General features: G+C 35.6%; 1 protein-coding gene across 1 annotated transcript; it reads left to right on the top strand.

Annotated features, from left to right (window-relative positions):
- The first annotated feature begins 3,109 nt into the window (after positions 1-3,109).
- Positions 3,110-6,098, top strand: LOC145053907 (uncharacterized). The gene is made up of 2 exons (XM_079002025.1): positions 3,110-3,251; positions 3,816-6,098. Exon 2 carries the CDS (start codon positions 4,005-4,007, stop codon positions 5,568-5,570), a length of 1,566 nt encoding a protein of 521 aa, XP_078858151.1. The 5' UTR covers positions 3,110-3,251; positions 3,816-4,004; the 3' UTR covers positions 5,571-6,098.
- Positions 6,099-14,884: the final 8,786 nt, after the last annotated feature.

The raw sequence follows: 14,884 nt of genomic DNA, 5'->3' as shown, positions 1-14,884 counted from the left end.
GTAAATCCATCGGTTTTAGTCGGTTGTTTTAGTTCCAAAGTAGAAAAGTAAGATAAAGATAATTTTTCGAAATGCCTTATTAATTTTTTTTTCCGGATATTATCTGAATCTTAAAACGTTATGGGTAAATATTTTCCATTTGAACCATTTATTTTGGCCGAATGATTTCATTCATGGTAATCTAAGATAACTAGACTCTTAAGTGAATGTTTTAGGGGCTGTTTGAAATGATCTGAATTTTTAAGAGTTAGATTTTTAAGATGTTTGAATTTCTAAGAGGGTCTGAAATTTTAAGAGCTGAATGTTTAACATGCTGTTTGGTTGGGACATCTGAATTGCTGTGCTGAATTATTAAAATGACCATTTTACCATTCTGTTTTATTTTTTATTGAATTCATGTGTTTGTTTAGAAAATAACCTAATAAATTTCTTAAATACATATTAAAAAATATAAACACCATATAAAATCCAAATTTTTTTTAGCATAAATCAAAATTAAACACAAATCCAAATCAAACATAAATATTTTTAAATCCACAAAATCATACTAAAATCAAAATAAAATCCTACAAATTTAAATTTTATCCCAATTGATTCACAATCTGGTCACGCAAATTATCCATGTATTTATTGTCTTGTGAACCCCATTCCATATCGTCTACGTTTTGGCCATTATTCTCTCCCCCTTGTGCTTGACCATTGTTCTCCTCGAATGCCATAAATAACTCATCATGAATATCGCATTTCCTTATGAAATTGTGGACTGCAAAACAAGCAATGACTATATCTTTTTGCACTGGAAAAAGGAAAAGGAGCCATTCGCTTTAGGATTGGGAATCTCGCCTTCAAAACACCATAAGCACGTTCAATAACATTTATGAGTTGCGCATGTGCATTATTGAATTTTTCTTCCTTAGTTAATGCATGTCGTCGTCGAAAATCAGCTAACCAATACCTTGTGTTGCAGTAAGGAGTCATAAATCCACGAGTGTTGGTGTATGCAGCATCGCAAAGGTAATATTTATCTATACACATGAGTGAATTTTTCTTCGTATCTGTAGTCTTTTGTTTTTTTGATTGAGTGGATGACTCGTCACTGAGACCTACAGTTTCTTGTTGAGTGCAATCGATGTCATCAAAGTCATGCAAACTATAGTGGCTTGACTCTTGAGTAGGACGGGGAAGGGTAGAAGTTGGTCCCCAACTATGAATGCCTGTCGCAGTCGCGCCTTCAAACAATTGTTTACAAAGGTCGGGGAAGGGTAGTGACGCTCTTCTCAAACTTTCAACATGTTTGTTCGACTGCTTGAAAATTATTATATTAGATTATTAAAGCCTAATAATAATTTTTTATTATAAAAATGCAAAATACCTTCATTTCTAGTTGCCATTCTTCTTCTGAAAGATTAAAGGTGTTGGTTACGGGATTATAAACATTCTCGGTTTTGTTTTTTAACTTCAACCAAGCTGAAAACTTTGACTTTAAGTAATCGTAGCGATTCTTCATTTGCTTTTGGTCCACAAAGAAATTATGTTCTTTTGCTAATTTTTCTGCTACAATCCTCCAAGCGAGTGCTTTCAAACTACCCCATTCCCTACCATTAACTGTAAATTCTTCCAAACATGCTTCCAAAAAAGCTTTTTCAATAGCTTCTACCTTCCAACTAATCCTAGGCTTCTTTTGTGACATGTCTAGTATCATTTCAATAACAAATCATCATATAACAATACAAATCAGCACATAATTGTACAAATCAGCATATAACAATATAATTCAGCACTTAACAACAAGTATTAATGCATAATCAACAAAAATTAGCACATAATTAGCATCTAACAGCAAAAATCTACCCATAAACAGCCAAAATCAACACATAATTAGCACATAACAGCACAAACCAATCACAAATCAGCAACATATTTCAAGTTTTCAACAAATGAACAACATATCTCAGCATTACATATTTCACATAACAGCACAAATAAATCACAATTCAGCAACTAGAAATCAAGTCTCATATTTCAACAATCAACATAATTTTAGAATTCAATGAAGGTATTTCCAATTATAAATTTCACATACAAAAGACAATAGCAGATTTTGAAGAACAACAGGGGAAAAAACGAGAAAAAAAACATCAGAAAAAAACGATGGCGATAGGGAGGGAATAGAAGAAAAGCAAGAAGAAAACGAGAAAATGAGAAGAAAACGCATCTGATTTGAAGCAACATAAAAAAAAAACGAGAAAAAAGGAGGAGAAAAGAGAATAAAACGAACCTGATGATGTTGCTGCTGCTGGAGTCGTTAATGGCGAGGCTGAGACGGCTGCGATGGGGCGGTAGGGTGGGTTGAGACGGCGGCAGGAGATGACGATAGGGAGGAAGATCTATCGATGGCTGGAGATGTCGATGGAAGCCAAGCGATTGAAGGAGCCGAACACAAAAGGATTAGGGCGTCTTTTTTAATTTCAGATGGGATTAGAAATCTGAATCGGTAAGTGATAAAATTCAGATTAAGAGCCCAAAATAAGATGTAAACAAACATGCCCTTAGTCCATCTAAAGATTAAGACCAAATGAGTTAATGTATTATAAATTAAATTTTGTAGGAAACTAAAATATATTGTTGTAGAGCAAATGTTTTTCATTCACAAATTACTACTTGTATTTTATAACATTTTAAGAGGTGTACGAAAAATATATCTCATAATGTTTTAAAATATGCATTTATATTCTGTCTATTCGTCAGATTTATTTTGGACCACTTCTCCTTTTTAAAGTTGTAAATGTCATATTGGATTCGTGGTTGAACCCAAAAAATAAAGATAAAAAGAAAATTAAACACAAAATTGTGTTGCAAAACAATTAATCTATAAACGGAAAGCTAACCTAATCCTAACCTAACGAGATTATCCGTATTCGACTATTCGGTCCCAAACCGAATGAACCGAATCGTACAACCTTCTGTTTAGGTTTGCAAGGACTATATTAACACTTTTTGGAAAGTACAAGGGTCGAAAATACAATTTCCTTATAAAAAAGATTCCTCTCCTTTTTTCCCGTTCGCCACTTCTACCCTTCGCCCCTTCGGTACCTATTTAAGATTCCACTTGTTCGAAACTTCATCTTCCCGTTTCCCCATCGCTAATCAGCTCTCTCTATACCTGTCAATTGACGTTCTTCGGTGGATTCTGTTTTCCTTAATGACTTCTCAGATGTTCTAATCTTGACTAATATTTCTCAAAATTTGAGGTATATTCTTTGACTACCTATTGTTAATTTCTAATTTTCTATTGCTCTCTTTCTAATAAAAGTTCAATAGACGATGATATAAGACATGCTGCTTTCGCAATTACTTGATTCTTGATTTTGCATCTTTTTACAGGATTTCATATGCTTTTGTTATACTGTTTCTATAATTATGTTGTCATTTGAAGTCGATTTCTAGAAGTTAGTTGCTGTTCTAATCGTTAATGGGATCGAGATATATTTTAACTTACGTATATATCATCTGGGGCAATGGAACTTAGATTTTGGATTGTAATGGGGAAAAAATCAGTTCGATATATCTTTTATACTTTTATAACTTTAGTTGCTGTTTCTTTTTAGTTTAAAACTTTTATGCTATTCAGTGGTGAGTTTGACACTAGACTTCAGGTCTTAATTTGCATGTAAATGGAAATGAATCATCCCCTTTTTCCATGGATTATCATTCCCTAACAGCTCAAATCCATAACATGTACAGAAGATTCTATGTCTTGTGACTTTTGATTCTTGTTCTTCTTGATATTAAAGAATCTTTTCTTTTATTTCCAGGTGAATGATAGAGCAAACTTCCTTGTACACAAATGGATAGGAGAGATACATCTGGCTTTGTGAGTGGAGGATGTAGCTTCACTAGTTTGGTGGAAAGTTATCATGTTCTGTTTATTTTGATCTATAGATGCTTATAGTTGTAAATAGTAATCGATTTTCTTACTACTTACCCAAACTCCCTTCAGAAAAATGGTTTACAATAACCTGAAGATCGATCTCAATGCAGCCTTTGTTTGTAATGATGACTTAAGTAAGAATTATGATTATGGTGATACCACCTTACGTTTGGCTTCAAGAAGTAACATTAGCTTTGTAAACTCTAGAGAACAACATACGAAGAGTACACCCAAACATGGCTCCACATTGGTCCTCGGATTAGGGCCTACACCAACTACTTGTTCTTCTGGAATCAACCGAAACAAAAAACAAGCCGATGAAGATTCAGTTCTGGAACTTTCTCTTTCTTACAATTCTAATGCTTCAAAGAGTCATCTGAATCGATTTTCTAATCATTACAGTGGATCTTTCGAAGCTAATAATGGTTTCGGAATTTCCGTTTTTGACGAGGGTGCCACATCAGCAAAAAAGTCAGGTGGCTATATTCCATCGCTTCTTCTAGCTCCAAGAATAAGTAGTACTACAAGCAAAACCTTACTCCAAAGATTTGAACTTTCTGAACATGGAGAAAAATCCGATCATGGTTGTCCATCTGAATCATCGGTTGTCTCAGGCTACTCAACAGGAACAGCATCAGGTCAAACAGAATCTTTCATACCGCATGGCGGCCGGAGGCGGTGCCGCCACCCAACGGGGTGCAGCAACGCCGCTAGGGGGAAGTGGGACTTCTGCATCAAACATGGTGGCGGAAAGAGGTGTGTGGTGGAAGGTTGTTCCCGGAGCGCCGAATTACAACCGGGGTTGTGTATCTCACATGGCGGCGGCAGGCGGTGTTGGTTCCAAGGGTGCACCAAGGGAGCTCAGGGAAGCACTAATTACTGCAAAGCTCATGGCGGCGGGAAGCGGTGTGTGTTTTCCGGTTGTACCACCGGTGCTGAAGGTAGTACTCAACTTTGTAAATCCCACGGTGGAGGAAAAAGATGTTTGTATGAAGGCGGCGGGATTTGCCCTAAAAGCGTGCACGGAGGAACCAATTTTTGTGTGATGCACGGTGGTGGAAAGCGGTGCGTGGTGGTGGGGTGCACCAAGAGTGCGCGTGGCCGGACTCATTGTTGTGTGACACATGGCGGCGGGAAGCGGTGCAAATTTGAAAATTGCACCAAGTGCGCCCAAGGTAGCACGGATTTCTGTAAAGGCCATGGCGGAGGGAGGCGGTGCGGGTGGGTAGGAGGAGGAGGAGAGGGGAAGTGTGAGAAGTTTGCTAGAGGGAAAGGTGGTTTATGTATGGCACATGGGACTATGGTACAAGAAAGTGAGGGAGGTATTGGGCCACGACTCTTTCATGGGGTGGTGGCCCAGTCTGCATCTGCATCTGACAATAACTCATTGTCGGGTGTCAGTGTTGTATCCAGTTCTATCGGTTGGTTAGAAAGGCCTGCGAAAAGACGACAACTCATTCCGCCTCAAGTGCTTGTACCTTCGTCTATGAAGACATGGGCGTTTTCGTCATTTACTCCAAACCATAAGGAAGGTGATGCTAATGGTGTTATGGTTCCTGAGGGTAGGGTCCATGGTGGTAGTTTGTTGTCGTTGCTTGGGGGGAGCTTGAAGGACGCTGTTATTGATGGGTCTGATTGAAGTTGATTTTTATTACAGTTTTGGCTTCTTTTTTTTTGTGTATAAAGTTTTGATTTCCCACATCGGAATAAGAGGAAGCTGTTAAACGGCTTATAAGTTTGTTTTATGTAGTTTCAAATATCAAAGACCAACAGACGATGTGATTGGGCCATGGATTCAAGTATTTGGATTCGGGTTCAGGAAAGTCCCCGGGCCTTTTATCGCAGAGATGCGGATCCGGAAACGGGTTATGCTTCGGAGCGAACTGAATCCGGTTAGTATCAGAAATGATTCAAACGGGCTGAGACAAGTGTGGAGCCTAATGGATTCTGAATGCCCGAAGTTGATTTGGCCGAATAGTTACAGTCATTCACATGGTCGTTTGTGACTAACTGAACGGGGCTTATGATCTGTTGGTCTATCTTTTTCTTGCTTTTAATTATTTCTCCCTTTGTAATTGTTTTGGTTCACAAAATAAAAATCTGTATAAAAATAATTTTGTATTATAAAAAGGGAAAATATATAACACCTTCGAATAGTTGAATTTGATGTTAGATTTCAAGTAGTATAAGAGTCAACTTGGCTAGGTTATAACACTAATCTCATCTAGTTAAGTTAAAACATTTGATGTTATTCTCTCTAATAAATAAAAAACTTTTTGCCACATGTTATTTTCTTATTCATTTGGACACATGATATTTTATAGATTTTTTGAATTTTATATATGTAATGTATTCAATACATTAAAGCCTCATTAATTTTAATAATTCAAAATTTTTCTCATTTTTCTTATAAATTCAAACTTTTTAAATTGTTAAAATTTCATATATATATATATATATATATATATATATATATATATATATATATATTTTAAATAAACTCATGTAATATATGAGTCTCACACCTAGTTTATTATTATACCCTCAAAAAACTTTTGTGAATAAGTTTTGTTTTTCTTTTCGAAGATGTAACTTTAGTGAACTTACCCTATCTAGATTTTGGTTTACTTGAAGCAAACGAAAAATCTTAAGTAACATCTGATATGTAATGATTAATGATTATGGATGACAACTGATGACACGATACGACAAAATTAAACCACATGAAATAAAATTGGGACGAAACTGAAACACGACGTCGTGTCGTGTTTATGTTCAAAATTCGACACAAAATTGACACGATTTAACAATTGCCTGTTGTGTTTTTCGTGTTAAGTATGATTAAATATTAATTAAATAAATGAATTGTTATTTCATGTTATTTTTGTCATGTCATGTCGTGGTTTGTCGTTTTTTATTCGGTTTGTTTTCATGTTAGTTAAAAAAACATGACATCGTGTTGTGTCGTGTTCATGTTACATAAAATTTTGTTGTGTCGTGTCTTATCAGACAAAAACGGGACATGATGACCCGATTTGCCACCCCTTATAATGATATGAGAAAATCATTTAATTGCGAGCATAGTAACTAAATAGATTATCTTTTATGTCAGTGTAGGAAAGGCCTCTCCTTTTGTCATCCCTATTGCTTTCCTTTCCATATTTTTTTATTGAACTCATGGTGTAGCTAGGACCCTTTAAATAATGTTTGAGCCTATGGTCAAACCAAACAAACCCACCTCCTATTTGTATTTGAATCGGGCTGAAAAGAATGCCCGCCAAGTTCAGATAAGGGAATGCTTCCCCCAACCATTAAAGGAAAGGTTCGACGAAGGGAAGGAGATGCGGCGGGGGATGAAAAAGGCTTTTGGAGATCGATATTTTCTTTATTTTTCATCGAAAACGAAGAAGACTGAGGATGGCCTTCGGTGCGTCTTATCTGAAGGGAACACGCTTTTTCGACCGCGGGGTGGTATGATTGTCGGGCCCTTTCCTCGCTGGCCAAATTGCTTTCGAACTGTAATCTAATCTCTATTTTGATTACGTAATGCCAATATTGTTTATAAGTAAAAGTTTCAAAAATTCAGTTAATCTATCTTTTTGTTTTTTTAAAGGGAAAACCCTAGAAAAACCCCATGTATTTTACCTCAACACTTAAAACAACCCTTATATTAATTTTGTGCTTAATTTAACAATTATTAAATTTTAAACCATCTAACGGTTTTACATATTCCGGTTCTAACGGTTCCGGTTCTGGTCCGGTTTTTCGATTCTAAATCTCATCCCTAAGATTCAGCAAGGGAATGGTTGTATGAACTCCCATCCGGTTCAATTGCCACTTGGACAGAACTTGCGAAGCTGTTCTTAGAGAAATATTTTCCAGAAACGCGAGTTTCAAGTCCCAAAAGAGAAATCCTTACTATCAAAGAAGGAAAAAAAGAAGCTTTACATTCTTGGAAAGATTCAAGAAGCTTCTAGTTTGGTGTCCACAACATGGGATCAACGATTATCAGCTCTAAAATTGTTTTTGTGAAGGTCTGACACCCATGGAAAGACACCTAATAAATGATTCCAGTGGTGGTTCCTTAGGAGACATGAAACCAACCGAAATCCGAGAGCTGATCGAAAAGTTGGCGATTGAGTCAAAACATTCTGAAAATAAAGACGAGTGATATTTGGATCAAACAAGGTGAGTCAAGGAAGTCAGTAATGCTCATTTGGAGTCTCCTATATCTAAACTGGAAAAGGCTATTCTGCTCTTGACAAAGGAAAAAATAGCTGCAAAGAAACCATGTGGAATCTGCTTGAAGACTGTACATCCAACATATATGTGTCCAATACTGCAAGAGGATGTTGCTCCATTTAAAGCTGTCGGAGGATATCAGCAACATAAAAACTTTAATCAGCCTCCTAATTTTTATCAGAATAATAATTTTCAGCCAAGGCAATGATTTCAATATCCTCCGGGTTTTCAACAACAACCAAATTACCAGCCCAACTTTCAGAATCTGAATCAACAGAATTTTCAGAGTCTGGATTTTTAGAATTAGAACTCACATCAACAACCCAGTAGTTCCAACATGGCCTTAGAAGATATTGTGAAGTCTTGCTACGACCACCCAAGCATTCCATATAGAAAATAAAGCTAATATCAAGAATCTAGAACAACAAGTATCTCAGCTTGCCACTCTGTGGGTCGTCTGGAATCTCAAGGAAAGTTAGCGGGGCAGATAGAAAACAATCCGAAGCACAATGTGAGAGCTATTTCATCGAGAAGTGGGAAAATTTATGGAGGCCTAAGCTTATCCGAATCAAAAAATAAGCTGAAGAAGAATATGAAGAAGTTCTGGTGGAAGAAGAAGATTTTAAAGAGCCTAAAAAGTTGAGGAAGAATATGAAGAGGTTTCAGTTAAAGAAGAATCTGAAGAGCTGAAAGAAAAAGAAACTCCAAATCCAGTCCAGTCAAATCTGAAAGTATGCAAGCCCTTATCTCCATTCCCATCAAGACTGAAGAGTACGAAGCGCGAAAGAGAGGATGAGGACATTGTGGAAATTTTTCGCAATGTTGAGGTAAATCTTCTACTTTTAGATGTTATCAAACACATCCCTTGATATGCCAAGTTTCTGAAAAAAAAATTTATTTCTAAGAAAAAGTTGAAATTGTCAAAGTTGGCGAAAATATTTTTGCTATTTTGCAAAAAGATTTGCCTCCAAAGTGCAAGGATCCAGGGATTTTCTCAGTTCCTTGTAAATTAGGGAATCTTATTTTTTTCAACGGTTATGCTTGACCTTGGAGCTTCAGCCAATGACCTTCCTTTTTCTGTCTTTAAAAAATTAAAAATGTGAACTTTACAAAAGACCGGGACAATTATAATTTAAGTATTTTATATAAATTGTTCTAAAATTGTATCTTTAAAATGATAATGGTTTATATCCAACAATATATTAACACTAAGTAGAAGTAAAAAATATTATTTTAATATTGAAATTAGTTTATATATGATTACACTTTAGATTTAATCTTTATTTAACCTTATTAACCAATTATAATTATTATTAGAAAGAAATTGAAAAGTCATGGGAATTTCAAATGCATGAGATTCAAGGAAAAAAAAGCTATATATATATATATATATATATATATATATATATATATATATATATATACACTAGTCGTTTACCCGCGCAATGTGGCGGCGGTGAATAGATTTTTTCAACAATTAATTCCATTCGTAAACATGTTATAACAACAAATCATATTTTAATATGGTTAAAATGATAATTTGATTGTTTCTTTTCGGTAGGTAGATAAAAATTTTGTTTTATATAAAAATTGGTTTTGATTTCGATAACATGTCATACTTCAAAAAAAAAAAAAAACACCATTCGGCGAATAGTTTTAGTTTTATAGTGGTGATTTGTTTATTAACACGCTTCGACCATTCGTTTCTTTATTGCGGACAGTGAATATTAATTTTGGTGAAGTTTTACGACGATTAATTTTCTTTCGGATACATGTGATATTCTAAATAACATAAATTACGAATATTTAAATATCAATTGCAATGTTATAAGTATTGTCTGTTTTGGATTCAAAATAATTATACCTTTCTATTTTCATTTAAAAATATAAGCAAATTGATATTTGTGGTAAAAAATATAAATAACTTGTTTTAGTTAAAAATAAAATTATCTTAAATGAAATCATAGTTTCCCAACAAATTAATTAACAAAATACTTAACCTAAAAACAAAATCGAAAACCAAAATATAACCGCATAACGTGAACCCGCCAAACCAATTAAGCGAGCACCGAACCAATTAAGCGTGTGATTTGGGCGTTTTCTCATTTAAACAAAATAATGCCTATTTGTATCTTTGTATCTTTGCAACTCACTGACAATAAACATATTTAAGCAAAATTTTATCTATATGTTTCTAATGAATTATAAGTTGATATAGCTTATTAATAATAGTATAAATGAAAACCTATTAAATAAAAAAGGTAATTTAAAACTCTTGTATAAATGGAAGGGGACTAATGTCAATGTCAAATAGATATAAAAATTACTAAAAACAAAATAATTTAAGTTTTTCTTTGCCTACTTTGCCAATTGAAAAAATCATTTACACATTAATTTTATATGTTAATTGCTTAGAAGAAAGTTAATGGCATGGATTAGTAGCGATATGTTGTTTAGTCAAAACACCATTTTTATTATTTAAACTAAAGATTTCTCTTTGACATTCATAGTCAAACAATGCCATAACAGAAAGATTTAGAAGTTGATTGTTATAATAAATAAATATAAAGTTTTAAAAATCAATGTTACAACATGAATACAAAGTTAGTAACTATAAAAGGTTGATACACAGTTAGACGTGCTCAATATTCTCAAGTTCCTTTTCATAATCTACCCATGTATAACTTCCCAAATTGAACCCGTGGAAAGAAATATATTTCACCAAGTTAAACTTGAAAATTAGTTTTATGTGTGGACTCACAATGCTTCTATACAGGTACTGCCATTAAAAAATAGTATATTATACTTGAAGCAGATGTTTCTGGAGACGACAGTGAAGTTGGTTTAGCCTCCTCAATGATAGGGGTAATTTCAACATTAAAATTTTTCTTCTCCTCATCCTTATCAGAAGAAGTAGGAATTTGAGAAACGGCCTCTTTATATGCCTTCTTGGAAATGATGGCAACTTTTATATCTGGTTCAACTTCTTGGAACCAACTTACAAACAAGTCTACATATATTGCTTCATAAGGTCTCAGTGTACAAACAAAATAGCCAAGATTACAAGCTCACAAGGAATAACGATAAATAATCTTTTGTTTGATTACCATCATCGAAACTGGAGAACTCTTCACATTTGCTTTTAGTATTCATTCAAAACTTATTGCTTCAAATATAAGTTTTTCTGATATTAATTATTCCAATAGTTCCTATGCTATTAGCTATCAACCCCTATAACTGATGAACAGATTCATAGCTTTCAGATGCTGTACGAGGCCATTGGTGAGCACCGACCATCTCCAGATCCAGACTCATGGATTTGCCCCTTATCGGATGATGGCACTTTTCACACCTACTCATACTCGTCCCAAGTACTGTCTCGCAGTCCCCAAGTTCTAAAATCACAAAACAATTTAACACATACGAATGTGTCTAATTAACCATAGAATTTTCCTAGACTCTACTAGGACTTCTTCCACGAGTATCTTCAATCATCAGTTCTACTTCAACTTCGTTGGTGATGGAAATTCCAGACAATGGGACAACTTCAAGAATTACACCAATCGTTCCATCATCCTGCCAATCGAAGGTGTACTTCAGACGTAACGTACCCCTCTAAACGTTTCGTTATTTTATTAGACATATTCTAAAGTCAAGATACCACTCTTACGATATCTTCTGATAGGTGTCATTCACTATCATAAGCCTTTCATTTCCTCCATTTACTCAATTCTCTACGAGTCTCCACCATAACGTTTTGTACACCCAAGCAGACGTTCGGTGTACCAGACGAGAATTTAAGATAAGAAAGCCTTATTTGTGATAGACATATAAATCTTCTTATCACTCCGAAACGTTTATATGCTAGTTCTAATATCGTAGTTGTACGCTTAGAATCCTACACATAAGGTTTCTAGATCCGGTCGGCAACAGACCATAGATCCGAACAAATAATAGCATCATTATAGCTATAACACAAAACATTTAGCACATAGAAGCATTTTAGGCATCCTTCCTAAAATAAACTAGTGCTCATGTCTAAATTATGGTAGACACTCATCTCACAATCATCACTTAGCATTCTAAGTTTAAGTCTAGAAATCCTACAATTTCTTAGTTCGCTTAAACTAATGCTTTGATACCAGCTGTGACATCCCCTAACTTCTCGGCCAGAAAAGACCGATTTAATTTATGCTTTTTAAAATCAAATCAGAGAAATTTTTATAAAAGATGTTGCGGAATTGGTCCCCAAAACAAAATATGATAAAAGTTTATCAAAACCTTGCTTTAAGAAATATATATTTTTATTTCATAACAAAACCTCGGGATGTCATGTTTCAATACAGATCAAAAGCATAAACAAGACATTATAAGCCTTACAACAGTTATTTATAACTAATGGCCTATAATCCAAAATCACTCATCATCATCATCCGACTATGCTCGAGGTCCACTACCTGTAATCATAAAAAGCTGAGTGGGTCAGGCTTGGAAGCCTGGTGAGCATATAGGGTTTTCAACCCACAATACATAAATTTATTATGTTTAAACATCAATCAGTCAACCAAATTACCCCAACTACCCATTCCCGTTATCCTCAACTTACGTCCCTAAAACAACTATCACAAGGGACCTAGCCTAAGGATTTTCATTAGGGGTGACAACATTGTTTTCTTACAACAATTTATGTCAAATAAGCACGAAGTCACATCGTCGCCAAGATTTATCCAATAGGCACTACGTCTCATAGTCGCTAGGGTTTACCTAATAGGAACGAAGTCACATCATCACCAAGGTTTACTTAACAGGAACTAACAACATTGATCCCCACATACTAACTTTATACAGTGATCTTACTAGATCTAGCCTAAAGGATCGATATGAACAACTAACTACGAAACTACTTTAGAAATCCTTTAGCAGCAAACAAGGATCGATAAAGATATTGAATGAATGGACTAAGTTTAACTACGAACCTTTGTTCGTAAAAGAAAGAACCACAAGACAATTAAGTCAGGGGTAGTTATCAATGCCTAGGCTGTGGTCTGAATATCGTGGGGTATATAACCCCCAGACGCACCCTATCCAACATCGAACTTTGCCTAGGCTGTGGTCTGAATATCGTGAGGTATATAACCCCCAGACACACCCTATCCAGCATCGAACTTTGCCTTGGTTGTGGTCTGAATATCGTGAGGTATATAACCCCCAGACGCACCCTATCCGGCAATGGAAAGGAAAACACTGACTAATGCCTAGGCTGTGGTCTGAACCCCCAGACTCACCCCTATCCGGCATCGGAAAGGAAAACACTGACTCATGAAGCTCGTCCGATCACTTCACAAAAAAACGAAGACTCCAAATCTCTTCAAAATAAAAGCATAGGGAAAATACTAATAAAGTACTCCCGTACGCTCCCGTACCCCGACACGTAATAGTGTCAAAAAGAAGAATTAACGGATGAACACATAGTTCAAAAACACCTAAGGAACATATAGTTCAAGAACACTTTATGAACATATAGTTCAAACATACGTACCGATTACAAGTCTACTAACGTTCCAATGGACTATCTAAAATAGTCTGTGGCCATTGTCTATACTCTGTTAGATGACTAGATCATCTTAAACATCGATACCTCTCATCACTTTATTTTATCACACACCAACTATCTACCCATATTCTACCCAACATATTTGTAGATAAATATATATATATATATATATATATATATATATATATATATATATATATATATATATATAAATATATATATATATACAGTTTAAAACTTGTATAGAATATCAACACAACAGTCACCTCAAATAAACAATTAATATATTTACACGTAACACGTATTTTAAGGTAAATACTTCATATCTATGTGTAAATTGAAAGTGAATATACACTCACTTGATTTGATGATAATCGGGCAACAATTCGTTTCCTAAAACGATGATTTTTAATAAAATCGAGAGTTTTATTAAGAAACTGGGCTCTACGAAAGGTCGGGCTTTAAAACCGAAAAGATAAATTTTCCGGGCCTTCGGGCACTCCGGAACGTGTTCCGGGCGTTGGAAATGATCTCGGGGCATTGGGGGAAGCGAAAATGGCTAAAATATTGAAAAAGGGGTGAAAAATGGCCATTTTCCAAAAGTAGCCGGAGATCTCGCAAGGCCACTATTTATAGGGGAGAGCTGCGAGGGTTCGGCCGAGAAGGAAGAGTCAGCGAGGGCAGGTGGCATCCGCGGAGCGAGGACAGGTGGCGGGTGCGAGCTTCGGACACGCGAAGGGCACCCAGCGCCTTCGGATTGGGCCAGCGAGGCTCAGATGATGAGTCAGAAGCGAGGCATCGGAAGATCATTGGACCGCACCCTCGGTCCAATCAGCAAACGACATGCGGGTCAGATCACGTGGGTTGCATGCGAGGATCACGTGGCTACTATTCATGCGAGGGTGACTCAGCAGATTTCGCCACGTGGCATATGCGAGGCGAGGACACGTGGCAAAAGCGTGACTATGCGAATTTTCTTGATTTTTGTGCAAAAACTTCTAAAATCCATAACTTTCGCATACAAGCTCCGTTTTTGACGTTATTTATCTGCACGCGTAGCTAAAATTACGCTCTACAACTTCCGTTTAGACTTCGTTGGCTAATTTTGACTTTAATTTTTATATTATTATTTTTAACAGACCGGGACAGGAAATCCG

The sequence above is a fragment of the Lactuca serriola genome, chromosome 5, assembly GCF_051521515.1.
Source record: "Lactuca serriola cultivar US96UC23 chromosome 5, Lser_US96UC23_V15, whole genome shotgun sequence".
In the NCBI taxonomy this organism is placed as follows: domain Eukaryota; kingdom Viridiplantae; phylum Streptophyta; class Magnoliopsida; order Asterales; family Asteraceae; genus Lactuca; species Lactuca serriola.
This window is presented reverse-complemented; position numbering and strand designations above follow the sequence as displayed.

Bases quoted from the DNA above. Each gene is read 5' to 3' on its own strand.
- LOC145053907 (XM_079002025.1), top strand. From the start codon at position 4,005: ATGGTTTACAATAACCTGAAGATCGATCTCAATGCAGCCTTTGTTTGT.